Source organism: Chelonoidis abingdonii, chromosome 1 (assembly GCF_003597395.2).
Source record: "Chelonoidis abingdonii isolate Lonesome George chromosome 1, CheloAbing_2.0, whole genome shotgun sequence".
NCBI classification, from domain to species: Eukaryota; Metazoa; Chordata; order Testudines; family Testudinidae; genus Chelonoidis; species Chelonoidis abingdonii.
Window position 1 is genome coordinate 189,857,133 of NC_133769.1, and position 19,649 is coordinate 189,876,781.

The window sequence follows — 19,649 nt, forward strand, 5'->3', positions numbered from 1 at the left end:
AATTGATATTTTTTCCCTTGAACTTTTTTTTTTTAAGAAAAACACCTTTACCATTTTTTTTAAAGGTCGTTTAAGGTGAAGTGGATCATTCTTCTTTCTCTACTCTTATGGTCTTTAACACTTATCTCTACTGCAAAAAGTCTTCAGATTTTGCCATTGGTGTTGCCAGAAGATGGTCACTAGCTAGCATCCTATGTCCCTAAGGTGTTTAAACTCTCACTGCTAACTTGTTTGATTCTTGTATTCTGCTGGTCTTGAAAACCAAGGCAGGTTTCTTGGAGAACCCCTTCTTGGCCTTACTCACAGGTTTTTTGGTTACTTACAGCCACTGAAGGCAAGGTAGACCGTGTAATCCAATAAGGCATCACTGTGAGCAGAGGTTGATGTGTGTTGTTGACTGGTAAAAACTTAACTTGTCTCCACATCTGCTGCAAATCTTTGTATCAATATTTTCATTGATTAGGAGCTAAAGTTCATGCTCTGAGGAAAGTACAAGAATGTATACATGTTGGCATGGTCTGACCTTGACATTGGTGTTAAGTCCCTCTTCTGTTATCTCAGAATGAGGGGAGGACCCCTCTACCTGGCCTTTGCTTCTGTCTCTCTAGCAGTTTCTTCACTGACTGAACACAGTAATGCAGCTGTTTTCTTGTATGCTCCTAATTGTGAAAGGTCTATTGGTCTCAAGATGTACTTGAGACCAGTAGACCTATCTTACTTGTCTATTGGTATATTGGTCTCAAGATGTACTTTAAGATGGAAGTGTTCAACTTTCTGATGTACACTGAAATGAACTGACTGAAATATTACTGATTTTTATTAAACCATCAATAAGTTACTATTAATTTACATGGCCCTTTACAAACTTAGGTATAATGCATTCCCTGTCCCAAAAAGTTAACAAGTCAAGTAAAGCAAGACAGACACACTGAAGGGAAAGACATGGGATAATAGTTAATGACATTTAGAATATAGGACTGATAAGAGAGGAGGGATTGCTTGAAGAGTTGGATGCTAAATGGGGGGAAGGGATGCGGGGGCACCTGGCATATAACAGGAAATCGGTTCTGTGCATCAAAGGCTGGAGCAGAAGAGTACACTCAAAGGGTTGGGATGAATCCAGGAAGTTAGAGCGTATGGTGTGGGGAAATAAAAACAGATGTGCAAACTGCCGAGATGAAGACTTACCTTTTGTCTTTACTGTTTTGTGTTAATTGGGAGATGGTAGAATCCAGTGAAAACTTTAAGTGATTTTAGATATTTTGCCAGATGTTTTGGTACAGATTGACTGTGTGTTTTACCTGGCTGGTTTTTTTCTTCTAATTTTAGTGTTTTGTTCTATTATAAGATGCTTAAATCCTATCAACAAATGGCTTATTAATGTATTTAATAAGTATCTTCTTTAAGTACTCAAATGGTTGACACAAATGGGCTATCTTTGACAGGTAGATGGCCTCTGTTCTCTTAAATATTTACTCAGATGACAATAACTGGTGCATTGAATGCACCAATTATTATATGAGGAAACCATTCATTTATGTAATTTGTTAGTGATGCAGTCAACATGATCAGACAATCAGAACCTAAATTCAGTATATTGTTTGACTTATTATTTATCTCTGCTGATGCACTCTTGTATTTATGCTTGGAAAGACTTGTTTAAACCAGGAAATGTGACTTGGCTGTTTTTTTGTGGGGGGGGTTAAGCTTTTTAACAGTATGTAATCTAGAGTTTGAAGTTTGCTACTTTCAGAATTGAGAAAAGGAAGGTTGAATTCATAGATTGTGACTGATTGCTTGAGGTTCCAGACATGGTATTTGAACATGACAGTGGTAGAAGAATCATTGTGATGTTGGCATGATGAGTAGTATTCACTCTGGGATGGAGCTGACCTAAACGGGTCTGTGTGTCTGTACTGCACACTGAAGAATGAAAAAGAACACGCTCTAAGGAAGAGATCTATTTTCTTTAGTAGATTGCTTTTGAGTAGTTTGTAGTGACTATCTGAGTGGTGGTTCACCCAGGTAAATTGTTAGGCAAATAAAATTGTAGCCGCCTTATAACCCGTGTTACTTTGTCTGTTTTTTCAAGTGTCCAGATCAATATTCCGAGCACTGCTTGCTACTCTCCCACTTGAAGAAGAAGAGGAGATTACTTATGGTAACTGGAGGTGGTTCTAGATGTGTGATCCCTATTTGGATTACCATACCTGCCCTCCATCCCCTGCATTGTGGATTGGAGTAAGCTAATCGCTTACTGGTAAGAGGGACTGGTGTTTACCCGCACAGTCTCTTACAGACTTGGACACACCAGCCAGCCAATGCATGATGTACATACAGGTCAACGGACACTACTATGAATAGTTCTGGCACCAGCGCTTGGCGCATATGCACACTCACGTCTGGAATCTAAATAGGGACCACACATCTCGAAGAATCTCCAGTTACCGTAAATAATCTCCTCCTCCTGTAATAGCAACAACATTTAAATCATGTTTTCTTTCTGTTAGGTTCCTTATCGGTTACATGCTGTACTAGTTCATGAAGGCCAAGCTAACGCAGGGCACTACTGGGCATACATTTATGACCACCACCAGAGGAGATGGATGAAATATAATGATATTTCTGTGACAAAGTCAACTTGGGAGGAGTTGGAACGTGATTCTTTCGGTGGTTACAGGAATGCCAGTGCATACTGTTTAATGTATATCAATGATAAGGAACAATTCTTGATACAAGGTAATGTCTGGGGTATATTTTCAGCATGAAATACAGTATGTGGAAGTTGTGCTCAAGGTGTTGACTTCCTGAGTGGTTCTGTTGTTGTTTGTTGCTTCTCGGCTCTCTGAGCTAAGAGGTGAAAACATTATCTAAAAATTGCATCTGAACTATGGCTAATATAGCAGAATTTAAGAGCTTGAAATTTAAACTTGTATATAATACTTTATTTACATGCAAAGTAATAGTTATATGATTATTTTAATTCCTATTGTTGACTAAAATGTTACATATGCATTTATAGTTGAATACAAAGAAAACTAAGCAACTTCCCCCCCACAAATCCCCGCATTCCTGTAGAGTTCAGTGCAAATGCAGCAATGATATCCTGCTTTTATACAATTTTACAAGTGAACATTGCTTAATTGTAGATCAGCTAAAGAATATTGCAGGTGTTTAGATAAAGCGCTGTCAAAGTTATAGCCCAAAGATGGGGTTATTGTGTGGAGTAATGTCAATTTTTAGTGTTGAAACAAATGAGTAGAAAGTGAAATGTTTAATTATGCTCATAGGTATGTTTATAGTTTTCTAGATGGCAAAAATACTTCCCATCTTTTGAGTAGTAAGCATCATAACGTCACAGTACGTAGTGCTTCAGCGTTATTAAAATAGCAAAATAAAATGTTTGCCAAATGAAGTCATGGTGAGGACATAGGTTTATCACAACACTAGAGAGTAAAACCAAAAAAGTTAAATGTTAAAAGCTATAGAATAGGTCACTTTTACATGTTCTCAGGAATATTTTTTCTTGCCTTCATCCACTTAATATGCTTAATGTACTTTTTCATGGAGTGTTTTAAAAAAAAAAAAAGGAAGCCTGTTGTAAATTATTGAAATGAGCACTTCATAGTTAACTTACATTTTGAGTTCTTCCCTGTGAAAAACAAAACAAAGGAATACAGTAGAAACCTGTTTATTCAACCCTGCCTTAACTGGCCCTCTACATTTACTGAACAACCAGGACTCCAGGGCCAGAAACAACCGTTAGATGGCACTGCAGCATTGCATTTTCCAGTTTATCTGTAGTTTTGATTATCTGATCTGGCCCCAGTTGGCCAGTCCCAATTAGACCGGCTAAAACTTGCATAGTTTGAAATTTGTCTCTTCAGATAACACTCCTTCGGAACATATCCCTTGTTGCATTAAATCATGTCCAACCAGAAAGCAATAACTAGGGAGGATATGCATATGTTCCCACAAGAATACAAATGTTCACTGCAAAGATACATGACAGAAAGCAGTCCTTGTCTGACCACGATAGATAAATGTATCTTTAACTATATTATGAATAAGTTGTGGTGATGGACCATGTGTTCATCAATCCTTTTTTTATAACTAGTTCATAGTTTAAATCGTAGTTCAAAAATGTTTTAAAAGAAAATATGTATTCTCCTTCACTGTTCCCTCTTGTGGCCATAGATTATATAGACTGACTATTCAGCAGAGGTTGACTGCTCATCTAATAGACAAAGGGGAGAGTTTCTTATGCCTATAGTGCTATGGCAGTTGGGGCCTTCACTATTCTCTCCACACTCAGACGTTAGTGAATTGGTCCCAGAAATCAAAGGACTGTTTGTTGAGGGTTACATGGATCTGCAAAACCACATTGTGTAGATTGAAAATATCATGAAGAACTTGGATCTTTTTGGTTACAACTTAGTGACAAGTTTCCAACTGTAGTAATAGGTTTATATTGCTTTACATTGTTAAGGCTATCTTCATACAGTAAAAAGTTAGAAATCTCACTTAGTTTGAAATTATTACTAAGATTAGCCTCGACATTTCCAGATCCTCAGATTCATAACGGGCCTACCCCCACAGGGTTCATTGGCCTCAATATGTGGCTCTGCCAGTCTAAAAGTTCTAAGTGTAAGTAAGACCAAGTGGAATGGAAAGCAATTGGACCACAGTCTCTTATGTACTTTTGCTGTGAACATTTTGATTCATAAGGTGCACACAGCCCCAAAGGTTTGGCATTCTATGTGGTAATGAGCTTATGGTGCCCAAGTGCAAGACTTAAATTGCAGAAGCAAAATGCTTCATAAAGTCCACCTCTAGGTGAGTAAACTTCCTGTGTATGACAAATGATAAACTGAGATGTATTCATAAATGTGAGACAACTTTTGAAATTTCACTGGTATATTGTATGCTTTCAAGAATGCTCATTCTGAATGCCTTTCATCCACATATATTCCTGTTGCCTTTCATTATTCTGTGAAACATATAAACTATGTGGTTTTACAGAAGAGTTTAATAAGGAAACTGGTCAGATGCTGCTTGGAATGGATACGTTGCCTCCTGATTTAAAGGACTATGTCAAGGAAGACAACAAGCGTTTTGAAAAAGAACTGGAAGAATGGGATGCAGAACTTGCTCAGAAAGTACAACAGGAAAAGTTGTTAGCATCTCAGACACCCAGGATGCCAGCACCCTCCTCTGCTCCAGGTTGGTCTGCATACATGTTTTATGTTGGGGGTGGGGGGACAAAAATAAAACTTTGCATGTGTATACATTAATGCTAGCTGTAAACTATCATATCTTTGAAGATACTGAACTAGTTTTCTTCACATTTGAATTGTTTTCAACAGTGAGTTCTATAAAATAACCACATTAGACATTTATTTGGTTTTTAAATAGGCATTGGTTTCTGTTGGGGGGTTTCTTTTCTCATTAAAATTAAAAAATGCCTACTGCATGGTCTTATTAATGTTAAGTAATTTTCTGTCCTTGTGAAGTTCTAGTACCACCTCAGCTGAAAACATTCTGAAAAATTGAAAATGTGGCCTGATTTTTCAAAAGTACAGAGTAGCTAGTAGCTCCCGTTGGCCTTTTATTTTAAGAAATTGGTATTTCCAGAGTATTTTCCCTTTCTCCTCTCTCTGTAAATTTTCCTGGTACTCAGATACTCTAGATTTACAGTAATGTGTGAGAGCAGAATTTAGCCATAAGGAGAGAGAGAAATTGTGTGGTATGTTGTTGTAGTAATGGAATTAAATTAAGAAATAGGAAAACTTTAGGCTGATTACCAGGAAAATACTGAGAATGTTAGGAATGGTGTGGTGGACTCGAAAGAATAGTGATGGAAACTCCACTGCTTGGAACTGAGTTCACCAATTGTCTGTTCAGGTCAGCTAATTGTACTGACAGTCCCACACTGACATAGAGAAAGAGACTAGGGCTACGTCTACACTACGCGCTGTTTCGGCGCGTTAAAATCGATTGCTCGGGGTTCGAAATACTGCATCTGGTCTAGACGGGATATATCGAACCCAGAGCGCGCTTTGATCGATTCCGGAACTCCACCAAAACAAACGGAGTTCCGGATTCGACATGGCGAACCGCGCACATCGATCCCGCGCGGTGAAGACGGGTGAGTAAATCGATTTTAGATATTCGATTTCAGCTACGCTATTCTCGTAGCTGAAATTGCGTATCTAAAATCGATTTTCGCGCGTAGTCTAGACGGGGCCTAGGTAAGGTTAATAGGCTATGTCCATTTCTAGCTTTGGTGGTTCTACAATGTAATACTTAAGATGACTAGACAAGCTTGGATAGTGGGAGACTGTCATTCATTCATTCTTGTCACCCTTGGATCATTAAAGATTGTATGTTGTTCATTTTGTAGTGACGGACACACAGATCATAGTTTGGCCAAATATATCTAGAAAATTGGTGTACTGATAATGTTAAACTGCATTTTATTTTCTCCAAAGAGTGATTTCATCTTCTAAATATCTTGTTTTTCAGTTACTTGGAACAGCCTAGTGTTTTTTCTTTGTATTAGTGATACAAAATATTTAATTTCTCTTGAAATTTACAAGCAGATATTTATCTTTTTTTGTTTTACTAACTGAAAGCAATAAGCAAGTCTGTTTTATTTTTCTTAGTGAAGATTTTACATTTAAATGGAAAGGAATTTGTGTTGTCTTAGTTGTTTGAAAAGTAAAATGTATTGATTGTAATGTATGTTTGTTTTGCAATATAAATCTTTTAGATTTAAACAGTTAGATATTTTAGGCCACAAACCCACAAGGAAATTCAGGAAGAACCTTACACTCATGCACAGCCCCAGGCTCAACATGGGGTACTGTGTTCTGCTTGAGCAGGTGTTTCAGGCAATTCAAATATGCTAAATATGGTTTTAAATGTTTCTAATCCTAAAACTATTCACTAAGCTCTTTCAGTGCTTTCTTAAACTAGAAAAGATGGGACTAATTTTGAACACGGATCTAAAGCAGATTTGTGTGAATTATTTGACATAACTTGCATTTTTGTACAAATTTCTTTAGCACTTACTTGTTAACCCAAATAACGCGGATAGACTTAGCTATGTTAAGAATATGGAATTCCTTATATTACATTTTTTGTCACTAAGTTCAAGCAGGAGAGCCAGAGTATTTGGAGCAGCCATCAAGAACTGATCTCTCAAAGCATTTGAAAGAAGATTCTGTACGAGCAATAACTAAAGCATTAGCTGAACAGGAAGATAGAAGTCCTGAAACTGTCATGCAAATGGTGAGGATATTTTCAAGTTTTTAATACCCCTTCTTTTCTTATCTTGCAGGAGGCAGGTATTATAATATCTGATAAAAGAAAAAATTATTCCCTTGAAGAAAGCATTAACCTTTCCTTAGGAACTATTCAGCCTTTATACTCAGTCCAGAAGAAATGGAATATACCTAAAGGCTGATAGTAGAGTAAAACTAGTGACGTACATACATTGTATGTAATTATCACACTTCTTTGTGGAGCACAGTATGTTGTTTCTTAAATAATGGTCACACATGTCTTTGTCCACCTACAATTAATAATTTTCTAGTTATGGGAGTATATAAAGGAGTATTCCTCCCAGAACACTGAAAAAATTAGTTTTTTTTTTTAAATTTATTTAGGGATTTTGAGACATCATTTGGAGTCGTCAGTATCCTTGAAAGGCTGCATCAGTTGATGTAGTTTTTAAGGTTAAGCATTGTATTTATGGAGTATATACGTAGTTAGTTGAATACTGGGGGAGAAACATGCATATCCTATCCTAGGTTTTAGTATTTAAATTCACAGACTTTGAAACAGGTCTTCATGATTCATCAAATGTGTATATTTAACTTAGAATACATATGTTACACCAGCCGGAATATTGGAATCCTCCAAAGACTTCCAGTACTTCACTTCAGATAGTCTTCAAGTAATTTTGAGTACTGAATAGAATTGCAAATAAGAGGCTGCTTTGTGAATTCTTTATGAAGGTAAAATTCAATGAATTTTATGTTCAGCAAATATTCTTTGACGAACTATAGGTGTAAGTATTTGATCAAATATGTTTCATGAATAAATACGTTTTGAAACCACAGTCAACTTTAATGGAATACTTGTTTTTAGATCAAAATAATGTAACATGTATCAGTTTATTATTTATTATTTCCCCAGTTTGGCTTGCTAAGTCATCATGAAGCAGTGTATGAACAAGTTGGGCATGTGCAAAGTTCATGCATTCTTCTTTAAAAAATAAATAAATAAAACAAAAATGTGGCCTGAGTCCTAATTGTCCAGAGCTAAACAAGCCCACTTAGACCCAAGAACTCATAGGCAAGCATATATACCAATAAATGCTCATATTTCATATCAAGAATTAGGATACTTCTGTGGATTGATTCCACATGGAAATGGAATCCTGGCTTGGTGCTTAATCAAAGCAGAAGTGTTTTTCTCTTGTGTCTCAACCATTGTGATGTCAAGAGAGAACAGACACTGCTGAGTTGTGGTTAAAATCAACAAGGAAGCTAATTTGACTCTTGACACCAAGACATACTGTCACCAATATTCCTAGGTTAATGTTTAGATGGTCTTCTGTGTTCTCAGAGAAAATAATCTGTCATGCTTAACAAAATCATAGAGCCTAAATCAGAAAAATCAATGCCAACATAGCAAAACAGACTGGGAAAATTATATATTATGCCTTGTAACTATTTGTGTTACCCCAAAATGAGGTTATGAAAGTCCTCAATGATACCTGCCTACCTTTCTTCTCTACCTTGGGTCTGCTGGCTTTCCTCCAGATACACCGGGATAGATGCATACTAGCTTGGTTGCAGGGAACAAAATACAACAGTTCAGGTCTTTCATGCAGAATAAACAGTCCCTGTCATTTACAGGATTGTGGTTGGGGGGAGGAATTAATTGTAGGAGAGGCAGAAATTGTATGTGTATGTTTGAGAAACTAGATGTCTTCATCATGTTGTTAAGTCTGTAATGGAAAGTTTTTCTTCAAGTAGTGTCTCTGTGGGTGCTCCATTTCAAGCACTCCTGCACCTTTGATCAGAGACTTTTGGTAGCAGTGTCCATTTGGCCTTTATGCGCTCTATGCATACTCCTGTCCCGTACCAAAGATTATATAGGGCTGCACAGGTGAACTGCCCTCAGTTCCTGCTCAGCTACCTTTTGGTTTAAGATGGAGTGCTGTATATGCCTGCTTCTATTAACTGCTTTAGTGTTGTTATATACTTAGTTGTATATAGTTTGTTTTAGGGGTTTTGTCTTTCCCTTTTGCTTGTGTTTTCCCAACTTGCAGGGTCATTTCGGACTTGTATTTTCTGAGGTATACAGGATCCCCAGGCAAGGGAGAAGACTTGGCCACCTTGAGATCCCAGTCACCGAAAGATCCAGGGCTGAGGAACTTGCCTCTGTGTCTGCAGTACTGAAAGCTTTGCATTCTAAGATGATGGTATTGACAAGGAGCAGGCGTATTATATCTTCCTCAAAGACGTCTCTTTCACCAGATACCTCAGGCACCAAGAAGAGTGCTGTTGAGGCTCCAAGTGCTTCTGGTATCATGAAGATGTCTAAGACTGCTCTAAAAAGTCATCCCTCAGCCAAGAAGGACTCAATACTGAAGACCACCTCTGTTTCTGGTGGTCATGTCCATGCAAGCAGATGAGTGCCATCAGATTCTTCAGTATCCTCAGTATTTAATTCAGTGCTCCAGACTGTTACATCTGAGTTTATGCTTGGGCGTGCTCATTCCTCAATGCAGATGAGTCAGGTATCTACCTCAGTACTGATTCAACCTCCAGAGTTCCTCCACTATCCCAGGAGTTCAGATACTCAAGAGACCTCTTCCTCTCCAATGAACCAGAGAGTTCACTGCTTGCTGGTACCACACATCTCTCAGTACTGAGGTCTTCTGGGTCACTCTCTAGTCATTTCTCATTGGGACACTCTACTTCTCTGACTTATGCTGTCCAAGGGGAACAATTATCTCCATTAGAATGTGTGGAAGAGAAATCTGACTTAATTCACAGCTTTCTGTTTAAGTGTTTCATGTTTATTCAAGAATAGTTTACTCTCCTCCCCACGTGGCGAGAAGGGAAGATAGATGATCCCCACTTTCCTACAGCTGGACGGGTAGGAGGCAAGAGCTGACAAGGATGTAGCACCTTGCACAAATATTTCTTGATGAGGCTATAATGCCTCCAACACCTTCCATGACAGATGACTTTCCAGAGTTCCAGGAGCTGATGAAACAAATTGCTCTTTTACGTTTCCTCACGGGAGATTTGGACTTCCACCATAAACCCCTGGATATTTTATGTTCCTCAGCTTCAATATGTGTGGCACTTCCAATTAATGAGGCTCTTCTAGAGCCAGCCAAGACAGTCCAGCAAACCTCTGCCACAGCACCCCCTGCATGCAAACGTACTAACAAAAAATACCATATGTTCTGGTCACGGATTCAGAATTTTTATTTTCAATGTGACACCAAATTCCTTGGTTGCTGATGCAGTTAGGGGGTGGGAGGCAATAAAATGCTATCCCATTTAACAAGTACCAAAAGTGTCTTGATCTTTTTGGTCGCAAAAATTACTCCTCTGTGACACTACAGTTTAGGAGAGCAAATCATCAGGAGTTCATGTCAAAATATCACTATCTGAATTACAGCAAATTTAATATCTTTATTAAATGTTTGCCACAGGACCACCGTCAACAATTTAAGACCATCATAAATGAGGGTCAACTCTTGGCAAAGATGTCTTGGATGCAGCCGATAGCGTAGTCTGTTCCATCTCCACCATGATGTAACAAGCACCTAGGCTCTAGCTGTGCAGCTTCCAAGGGTGGTACAGTCTACTGTAGAGGGTTATAAGTTATTTTCAGACTCTACAGACAGTCCCTTCATACTTTGAAGGTTTGAAGGCCACTCTTAGGTCCCTTTGGATCTGTACACCTATAAATGAAAAGAAATTTAGCAGATGTTAGATGGCCCAAAGATCTCGCACAGTTTACTTTTCTACTTTCTGTAGACCACCTTATCCTTGGGACCAGAGACCAAGATATTCCAAAAAGAAAACAGCTACTGACAGAGCTACTTCATCCCAGCCATCTGCTGTGGCTAAGCTCCAGTTTTGATGGCTTGATCAGGAGTCTGAACCACCTCCTCCACAGGGACTTGCTGCTTCTCTGTCCTGTCCTCCCTCCACTCGGATACTGCCTTTCCCAATTCCACCCTGCATGGGCAACAATAACATTTGACAAATGGGTTTTGGAAATCATAACAGATGATTATTCCATCCATTTTACCTCCAAGCCTCCCTTCCACCCGCTCTTCCCTTCTCTGTTCAGAGACCCAACTCACAATCAGTTGCTGAGACAGGATGTCATTTCCCTTTTACTCTTAGGGGTCATAGAATGAGGTCCAGTCCAGGACAGGGGAAAGGGGTCCTATTCCAAGTACTTTCTGGTCCCCAAAAAAGAAGAGAGGATGGAGACCAATATCAGATCTCAGACTTCTAAACAGCTACATCAAACAGATTGTCCCTAGTTGACTGTTCAATAGTATAGATTTTATAGGACTTTCTCTAGATGCCATAACAGCCAAAGCTTGTTTACTTGTGGACACATTCACAAACCTGAAAATCTTACCTGAAGAACTCATAAGTCCTCAGACCTTGGCAAGAAATTGTCTTCAGCTGTAGGGTCATATGGCAGCTTGTGTCTTCATTAACCCAACATGCCAGATGACATCTCCAGTGTTTACAGGGATGGCTGAGGACCGTTGACACACCAAACGAGCATAGTCTAGACAGACAAGTCTCTGCTCTCATTGGGTTCTGGAATCACTCAATATGTGGAAGAATCCTTCCAAGAGGATGAGAGTTTGTTTTTTTTTAAGCTCCTCTGACCATTGTCATCACTTCAGATGCATTTCTCTAGGAATAGAGAGCTGATCTCAAATCACACATCCAGGACAAGTGGACTCACCAAGTGGATTTTCTGCATGTCAACATTTTGGAACTGAGACCAGACAGAAGGGTATGCTCCCTCTTCCTTCCACTGATCAGAGCCAGATCTGTCATGATCATAAGACAAGACGACCTGCATATTCTACATCGGTTGTCGGGCAGACATGTTCCCCTTCGCTCTATGCCAAAGTGATAAAACTCTGGAATTGGTGCATGGCTAAGCAGATAGTCATCTCATCATCTTCCCTTCCAGGTATTAAGAACACCGTGGCTGACTACCTCAGCAGACACTTCTCTCCAAGTTACAAGTGGGAGTTGGATTCACGAGTCCTCAGCAGAATATATTTAACCTGGGGGTTTCCAGAAGTGGACTTTATTGCACTGCAGCCAATGCAAGGCACAAGAAGTTTTGTTTGAGAGGGGGACCTGAACCTCAATCTCTAGGAGATTCCTTCCTCATCTCATGGATGAAGGGCCTCCTGTATGGGTATTGGCCAACACCATTGCTCTTGAAAATTCAAAGTCAAGCAAGACAAAACCAAAGTCATGTTGTTTGCACTGACTTGGCCGTGAAAAGTTTGATATCCTTATGTCATTAGACTTGCTTCTCGTCCTCCACTGCAACTTCTGATCAGTTCTTGTTGGTTTGTCTTAGGATACTGGTCAGACATTTCACCCCAGTCTTGAATTTCTCTGGCATGATTTCTCAGTGGTTCTCTGGATTCGAGACTACCCATTCAACAAAGGTGCAACAGGTGTTGTTAAACAATAGAAAGGAATCCATGTGACATGCTTAACTTCAAAAATGAAGGAGATATCTCTGGCAGACCCACTGACAGATTTCTCCTGCCCACTCTCTTATTGTTCCATTGTCCTAGGCTACTTCTTGGAATTAAAAAGATCAGATCTTCCTATGAGTTTCGTTAAGTTTCACTGAGTAGCTGTAACACCCTTTCATTCCCTAGTAGGTTTTTTGGGTTTTGCTCATCCCACAATGTCAAGATTACTCAGATGTGGTTAATCTTTTCCCTCAAATTAGAGAATTTACATAACAATATGGGACTTAAATCTGACTGATAATTACCTTATGAATTACCCTTGTGAGCCATTAGCTATGTGTTCATTGGTTCACCTATAGCTGAAAAGAGGGTTTTTTGGTGGCCATCACCTCTTCCTGGAGAGTCAGAGAACTAGGGGCTTTCATGGCAGACCCTCCTCCATTTCCTATGTTCTTCAAGGAAAAGATCTTTTTACAACCACATCCAAAATATTCATTTAAGGGATCTTCCAATTTTCAGATTAACCAGACCATTTATCTACCAGACTGCTTGTTTCAACTGCAGACCGATCCAAAGGATCTACAATCTCTATCCAGAAATTTTCAAGATGGAGATCTGGATATTATTTTATGTTACGACTTTGCCAGCATCAACCTCATTCCAGAGTATTAGCTCATTCTACAAGGTTACAATTTACTTTCATGGCATTACTGAAGAATGTTCCAGTTGCTGAAGTATGCAGAGATGCAACCTGGACTTCAATACATACTTTCTAGAACCACTGTACTTTGGTTCATGCCTCTAGATCAGATAGTGTAGTTGTCAATGCAATTTTGTCTTCAATATTATACTCTGTTACAAAGCTTCACTCTCCTTGTCAGAATACTGCTAGGGAGTCACCTGAAGTGGAGCATCCATAGGAACACTACTGTATGAAGGGGCAGAGGTTACTCACCTTGTGCAGTAACTGGACTTCTTGAAGATGTGTCCCCCTATGGGTACTCCACTACCTGCCCTCCCCTTCTCCTTCTGAGTTTTTTTTTTCTGCAGGACTTTTGCAGCAGAAAAGAAACTGAGGATGGTTTGTCTGTTCAGCTCTGTATACAAGGATGTATAGGGTACATGCATGAGCCGAACAAGAACTGCTACCACAAATCTCTGATTAAAGATGCAGGGGTGCACATGAAGTGGCGCATACATAGGAACACACATCGCTAAGAACTCTGGTTATTGCACAAGATGAGTAACCTCTGTGTTCATAAAGAGGCAAAGTTGTGCCTCCTTTATAAAAGTATTTGGATATTTGGAGAATATTACGGACTTGGTAACATTTTTCTGAAATTTTCTGCCACAAATTAAGCAACTTTTCAGTTGTTTAGTAGCACTGTTCATTGTAGCTTCTAAACAATTAGGTCCTAAAAACAGGTTTTAATTGGTCCAAACACACTTTTTTTAATCTGGTTTCAATAATCTTTATTACCTAAGCATGTACAATTGAGATGGGCCCATACTGTCTTCCTTTCCTTTTTTCTTTTCCCCTTCTCGTCACAGCCATCTTCCCCTTCCTTTGTTATTTTGCTCCCTTACTCATATTAACCTTCTCACCCAAGCTCTACCCCCAGCTTAAAGAAAACAAAACCCAAACCCAGCAAAACTTGTGACAAACCATGTGCCAGTCACCACCACAACATTTACTTATTCTATTTATGTCCCCTGCCCTTTATCTGTTCCTGCGTTTCCAATGGTAATCTCTTCAGGACAAGAACTCCATCGTCTTGTGTGTTCATACAGTTTCTGAGACAATGGAGCCTGCTCTTTATTGGGACTTCTGCATTCTAATAGAATATAAATTATTATTATAGTGCTTCCAACAGAATATAGATGTTAGAGAATTTTGTTTCTATGGCACATGATTGCCACATGACTCTAATCCAAGTAGATTATCAATTGACATAAACTGTGGTAGCTCTGTTGAAGTCAATGGAGCTATGACCGTTTGATTTCAGTGGGGCTAGGACAGTTTATACCAACTGAGGATCTGCCCCTTAGTGTCAAAAACAAAAAAATTACACCAAGAACACATTACATCACTTTAGTGTTACAGTAACAGAGAAGGTGTGAGTATTACAAAGGCAAATTTTAGAGCAAAAGGGAAAATCATTTTCCTAGAAAGGGGTTAAGACAAATTGAAAGCCAAGACTTGTGGAAACATTGAGTGTAGAATTCACTACTTAAGATTTTTCATATCTTTGAATTTCTTTCAAAAATCCAAATAGTGAGAGAGAATGCAGGTTGTCTAGTACTATAAAGTCTAGCAAATCCCAGCAACACAGATTGTTTTACTTATCAGTCTGTCATTTTGTTACTTTTTTCTTTTCTCTTCTTTTTTCTGACATTTTCATACTGATGATTATTTTTTCCTGCAGAGCTCTGATAACACCCCAGCTCAACCAACTCCTAACCCGCGTGTTGTAGAGGTGGCGATTCCTGATGTAGGGACTTTTGTGATTGAGTCAGAGGAGGGGGGTTATGACGATGAGGTACCTTTGATTGCAGTCTTGTGCACAGTTGCTACACTAGTGTTTTCTTTTGCTGCCTGATGTGAATTTTTTGGCATGTTGCACATTGTGGCGCTTAACAGATCTCTGCATAACTAAAAGCTTAGCAATTTGTGATAATGATCTCTTGAAATTCATAACACAAATTTTCAGAAAAGATAGCAGCAGTTATCTGAATTGGGCACATTATTTTTTGTGTGGTATGAAATGATTATAGAAAGGCACATATATCTCTACCTTTGAGCTGTTGGAAATTGAGTATTATCTTAGGCCAAGTGTAGTCTATGAAAGATATTTGTGAACAGCTATGTTACATTTTTTTAAAAACTGTAAGAATGAAGAATGATATTCTTAATTTCCTTGTTTTTGTCAGTTGAATGAAGTTAAGGTTCAAACTGCATCTCTTATTTGCTAGGCTTAAGACATTTTAGATTCAGAAAAGCAAATTGTCCTACAGATACAAGCTGAAATATTCAGACACAGCCATGAGTTAAGGACAGATTAGCAGCCAATTGTGTTTCCTGGCTCTTAACTTTTCAGTTGTATTTCCTTTTATGCTAGGGCTCCAACTTACAATGCTAACAGTTAAAGAAGAAAAGTGTAATGAAAAAGGGGAATATTAGAAATGTTTAAAAATTCTCAATTATTTCATAATTGCATTCCTATGACATGACTATTAGAAAAGCAAATTAAAGGTTAAGTTGTTCCTTGTGGTGCAACTTAAGTTTCTGCTCTGGAAGAGTAGACCAGAAAGGCGCAGAACCTCAGAGCCACCCCCCTGAGAAAGTTTCCTTCCTGCTTTTCCCTTTGCTCCAGAAAGATAGTAGTTTTTTGCAGGCCTAGATCAGCAGCAAATTACAATACTCCCAGTGTAGCTTAGTTTTTCTGGCTCATGTGTGGGAATGCAGAGCCATGTATTGCTGAGTTACTTCTATATGCAGCAGTGAGTAGGTCAAATCATATTCTTCTACTCAATTGTGAGAAACGTTAATTGGCAGAATGGGATGGAGAACTTAAATTGGTACTGTTGTATTTGTAAGAAGTCAGACCCACTGTGATCTGAATGCAGCAGTTACATATCTGTGTCCTTTGACCTTATATCCTACATACTGCAGCTCTAAAGAAAGTTCCTAGGATATCCTGACCAGCTCCAAGGGAATTGTTGTTAATGTTCACCTTTAAGGACATTGACAACTCAGCCTCTCTCTCTACTTATCTGCCTTTGCCTTACAGCAATGCCATCCCACATCCCCTTCTTCTCAGTGGTGCTGCTCTTGTGTCCATTTGTCTGCTTCTTCCATAAATGTATTTGTGCTTTTTTACATGCTACGCTTACATATGGGAGGTCATCCCTGAACTATTCCCAAAGCTTTCTGCCCTCTCTCCATAAAGACTCACTTCTGTTGTGATACCTGCAAGAAATTAGCCAGCCAATGATGCCTAGACTGAGAGATAATTGGAGACAGAGCTGGCTGTTTGTTTGTATATAAGTAGGAAAAAGACCTTTCAAGTAACTTGGACGTGTCAATCTGAGCATATAACTAACCTGTGTATCTGCATAATCTTGCTGGTTTTACCTTTGTCTTCCCTTCCCACTTCCCTCCTGTTGCAAATCTATTGCTGCTTAATTCAGATTGTTGTAAACTCTTCAGGGCAGGGACCATGTCGTCTTGTGTTTGTACAGCACCTAGCACAATGGGACCCTGATCCTGATTTTGAATATATGTTTTATGTAATAATGCAATTATTAAATTATGAAGTATCTGGAAAAAAGGCAAAATGATATAAATATTTGTAGTATTGAACATCAAAAATTCTCAATTTTGAATGGATTTTTTTAATTTGAAATAATAGAAACTTTGGTTTTATCCCTTGCTAGTAAGACAGACTCTTAGGTTAGTACTAATTCATTTTGCAGTATTTGTGAAATAATACTATTGAACAGTCTCTTCTTTCCTTGGACATTTTGCCCATATAATTCTTGAATCGCTTTCATTGCATCTGGAATAATTATTAGTACTTACTTTATTCTAATGTAAAAATCTGTTAGATCATATATGGCTGTTGCTTTGGTAGAAGTAGAGAAAAATGTTATAATTCATTTGCAGAACGCAAACTCTAACACTGAAGCATTTGCCATTCCAATGTATGCATGCAGTAGGTTGTTCTTTATGTTGCATGAGTCTAAAGGCATATTGACTTAAATCATTAAAATATTAATCATTCGAAACTTTTACCTTAAATCCCCTGTGGCAGGTCATGCTGACCCCGAACATGCAAGGTATTATCATGGCTATAGGTAAAGCCAGGAATGTTTATGACAGGTGTGGGCCAGAAGCAGGGTTCTTTAAGGTACAACTAACATTTCAATCTTTACTTCTCCTCTGATTTTTTTTATTATTGGAATATTTTTTCTTATTAATGCATATTATGATTGTTCTGGCATTTGTCTGTTTTCTTGTTCTTGGCTTCAGTCCTCAGTAATACTTTTGTCCTGAAAGAAGCATATAGAAATCTTCTTGTGTGTGTGTTTTTATAGGGGTGGGTGTTAGCAATAAAGCTTTCTGATACCGCTAGTCACAGCTTCCCACATTTTCTAAGAAAGATAATGTTAAGACTAGCTGTGTGAGCTTGAACAATGACAGCATTTGTTTCTTTTTCATAACTAAGCGCTTGTCTCCATTTACAACACTGCAGCAGTGCCACTGTAGTGTTTCAGTGGAGACATTGCCTACGGTGAAGAGAGACCTTCTCCTGTTGGCGTAGGTACTCCACCTCTCTGAGAGGCATTACATAATGTCTATGGGAGAAGCTCTCCTGTCAACATAGCACTGTCTACTCTGGGGGTTAGGTCAGTATAACTACGTCACTTAAAGGCAGCAAAGAATCCTGTGGCACCTTATAGACCAACAGATGTTTTGGAGCATGAGCTTTCGTGGATGAATACCCACTTTGTCGGATGCCTGTAGTGAAAATATCCAGGGGCAGGTATATATCAAAAAAAAGCTCTCCAACCTGGAGACTCTCATTAATAACCAAACTTCCATACAAACGGACTTCACTAAAATAAACAGGAGATCTACTTTACTCACTTCACCTCTCTATAAAGGAAAGAGGACTGTGAGCTGTCTAAACTCCTACCTGCCACATGGGGGCACAACCGTGGTACCCCTAACCAACCCAGCAATGTTGTCAGTCTATCCAACCACACATTCAGCCCAGAAGAAAAGTCTGTCCTATCTCAGGGACTCTCTTTCTGCCCTGCCTACCCCACCAACGTGATACAGTTCTGCGGCGATCTGGAAGCCTGCTTTCGCCATCTCAGACTCAAAGAATACTTTCAGGACAACACTGAACAGTGCACTGATACATAGTTACCCTCCCACCAACAGCACAAGAAGAAGAACTCCACATGGACTCCTCCTGAGGGTCGAAATGACAGTCTAGACCTATACATTGAATGCTTCCGCTGAGTGCACTAGCCGAAAGTGGAAAAACTTGCTTGCCTCATAATAAGTCATTGCAGAATCATGCCATCAAGCTCAGGAAAACCACGTGACATTCGAAGAGGCTGGATAAGGAGCTACGGTTGATCAATGAAAGGTCTGACTCAAAATAAGAGGCTGCCAGACATCTCCAATTCAATTTACAGGCCACTTCCTCAGATCTCACGAGGAGTAACTAGAACATGCAACTCGTCTACCGAACTCCCTAACACCGAAAAATCAACAATAATACTTAGAGCCCTGACAGGTTTTATCTACTGCCAAGATCACAAACCGGAAGCCTGGACAACCTCATCTCGGGCATATGAATCTTATCTGAAGGAATGTTAGATTAAGTGATCTCTCTGGCCAAGGTATGCAACCCGATCCAGCTATCTCCGTGACAACTTTGATTTCCTGAGGAAAACTAAATCAGGGGGGACTTCCAGAAAACACATCTAGCCACCTGCGATATGTAGAGGGTCTCTACACAAAGCATCCCACACACAGATGGGAATACAAGCTGTCAGGAACGTTTCCCTGATTGATGCCGAACAGCCAGCTGGTTGCTGAGCCTGTGCTTTATCCAACACAATATTCTCAAATGTTGATGGAATTGATGTATTCGTCAGACAGTGGCATCCGCTAGGCACCGCATGGCGAAGATATCGCCAATATTTTTATGGCGGACCGAAACGCTTCCTCAGTCTGTCACTATGCCCCTTCTCTAGCGTGGTACCAATTGATGATCGAGTCTTTCATACAATTCTGGTCCCATGGGAAGTGAGACTAGAAAAATTCCACACGATTTCACAA

The 19,649-nt window shown here is 39.2% G+C and overlaps 1 protein-coding gene across 3 annotated transcripts in view; it reads left to right on the forward strand.

Annotated features, from left to right (window-relative positions):
• USP25 (ubiquitin specific peptidase 25) overlaps positions 1-19,649 on the forward strand; it is a 134,593-nt gene that overhangs the window by 97,335 nt on the left and 17,609 nt on the right. The window contains exons 16-20 of one of the 3 annotated variants that reach the window (XM_032763895.2): positions 2,511-2,739; positions 5,023-5,223; positions 7,154-7,293; positions 15,217-15,330; positions 17,605-17,700. In XM_032763895.2, the coding sequence (XP_032619786.1) occupies positions 2,511-2,739; positions 5,023-5,223; positions 7,154-7,293; positions 15,217-15,330; positions 17,605-17,700 (780 nt within the window). The remainder of the gene's footprint in view (positions 1-2,510; positions 2,740-5,022; positions 5,224-7,153; positions 7,294-15,216; positions 15,331-17,604; positions 17,701-19,649) is intronic. The other 2 variants (XM_032763896.2, XM_032763897.2) reach the window with 2 other exon arrangements.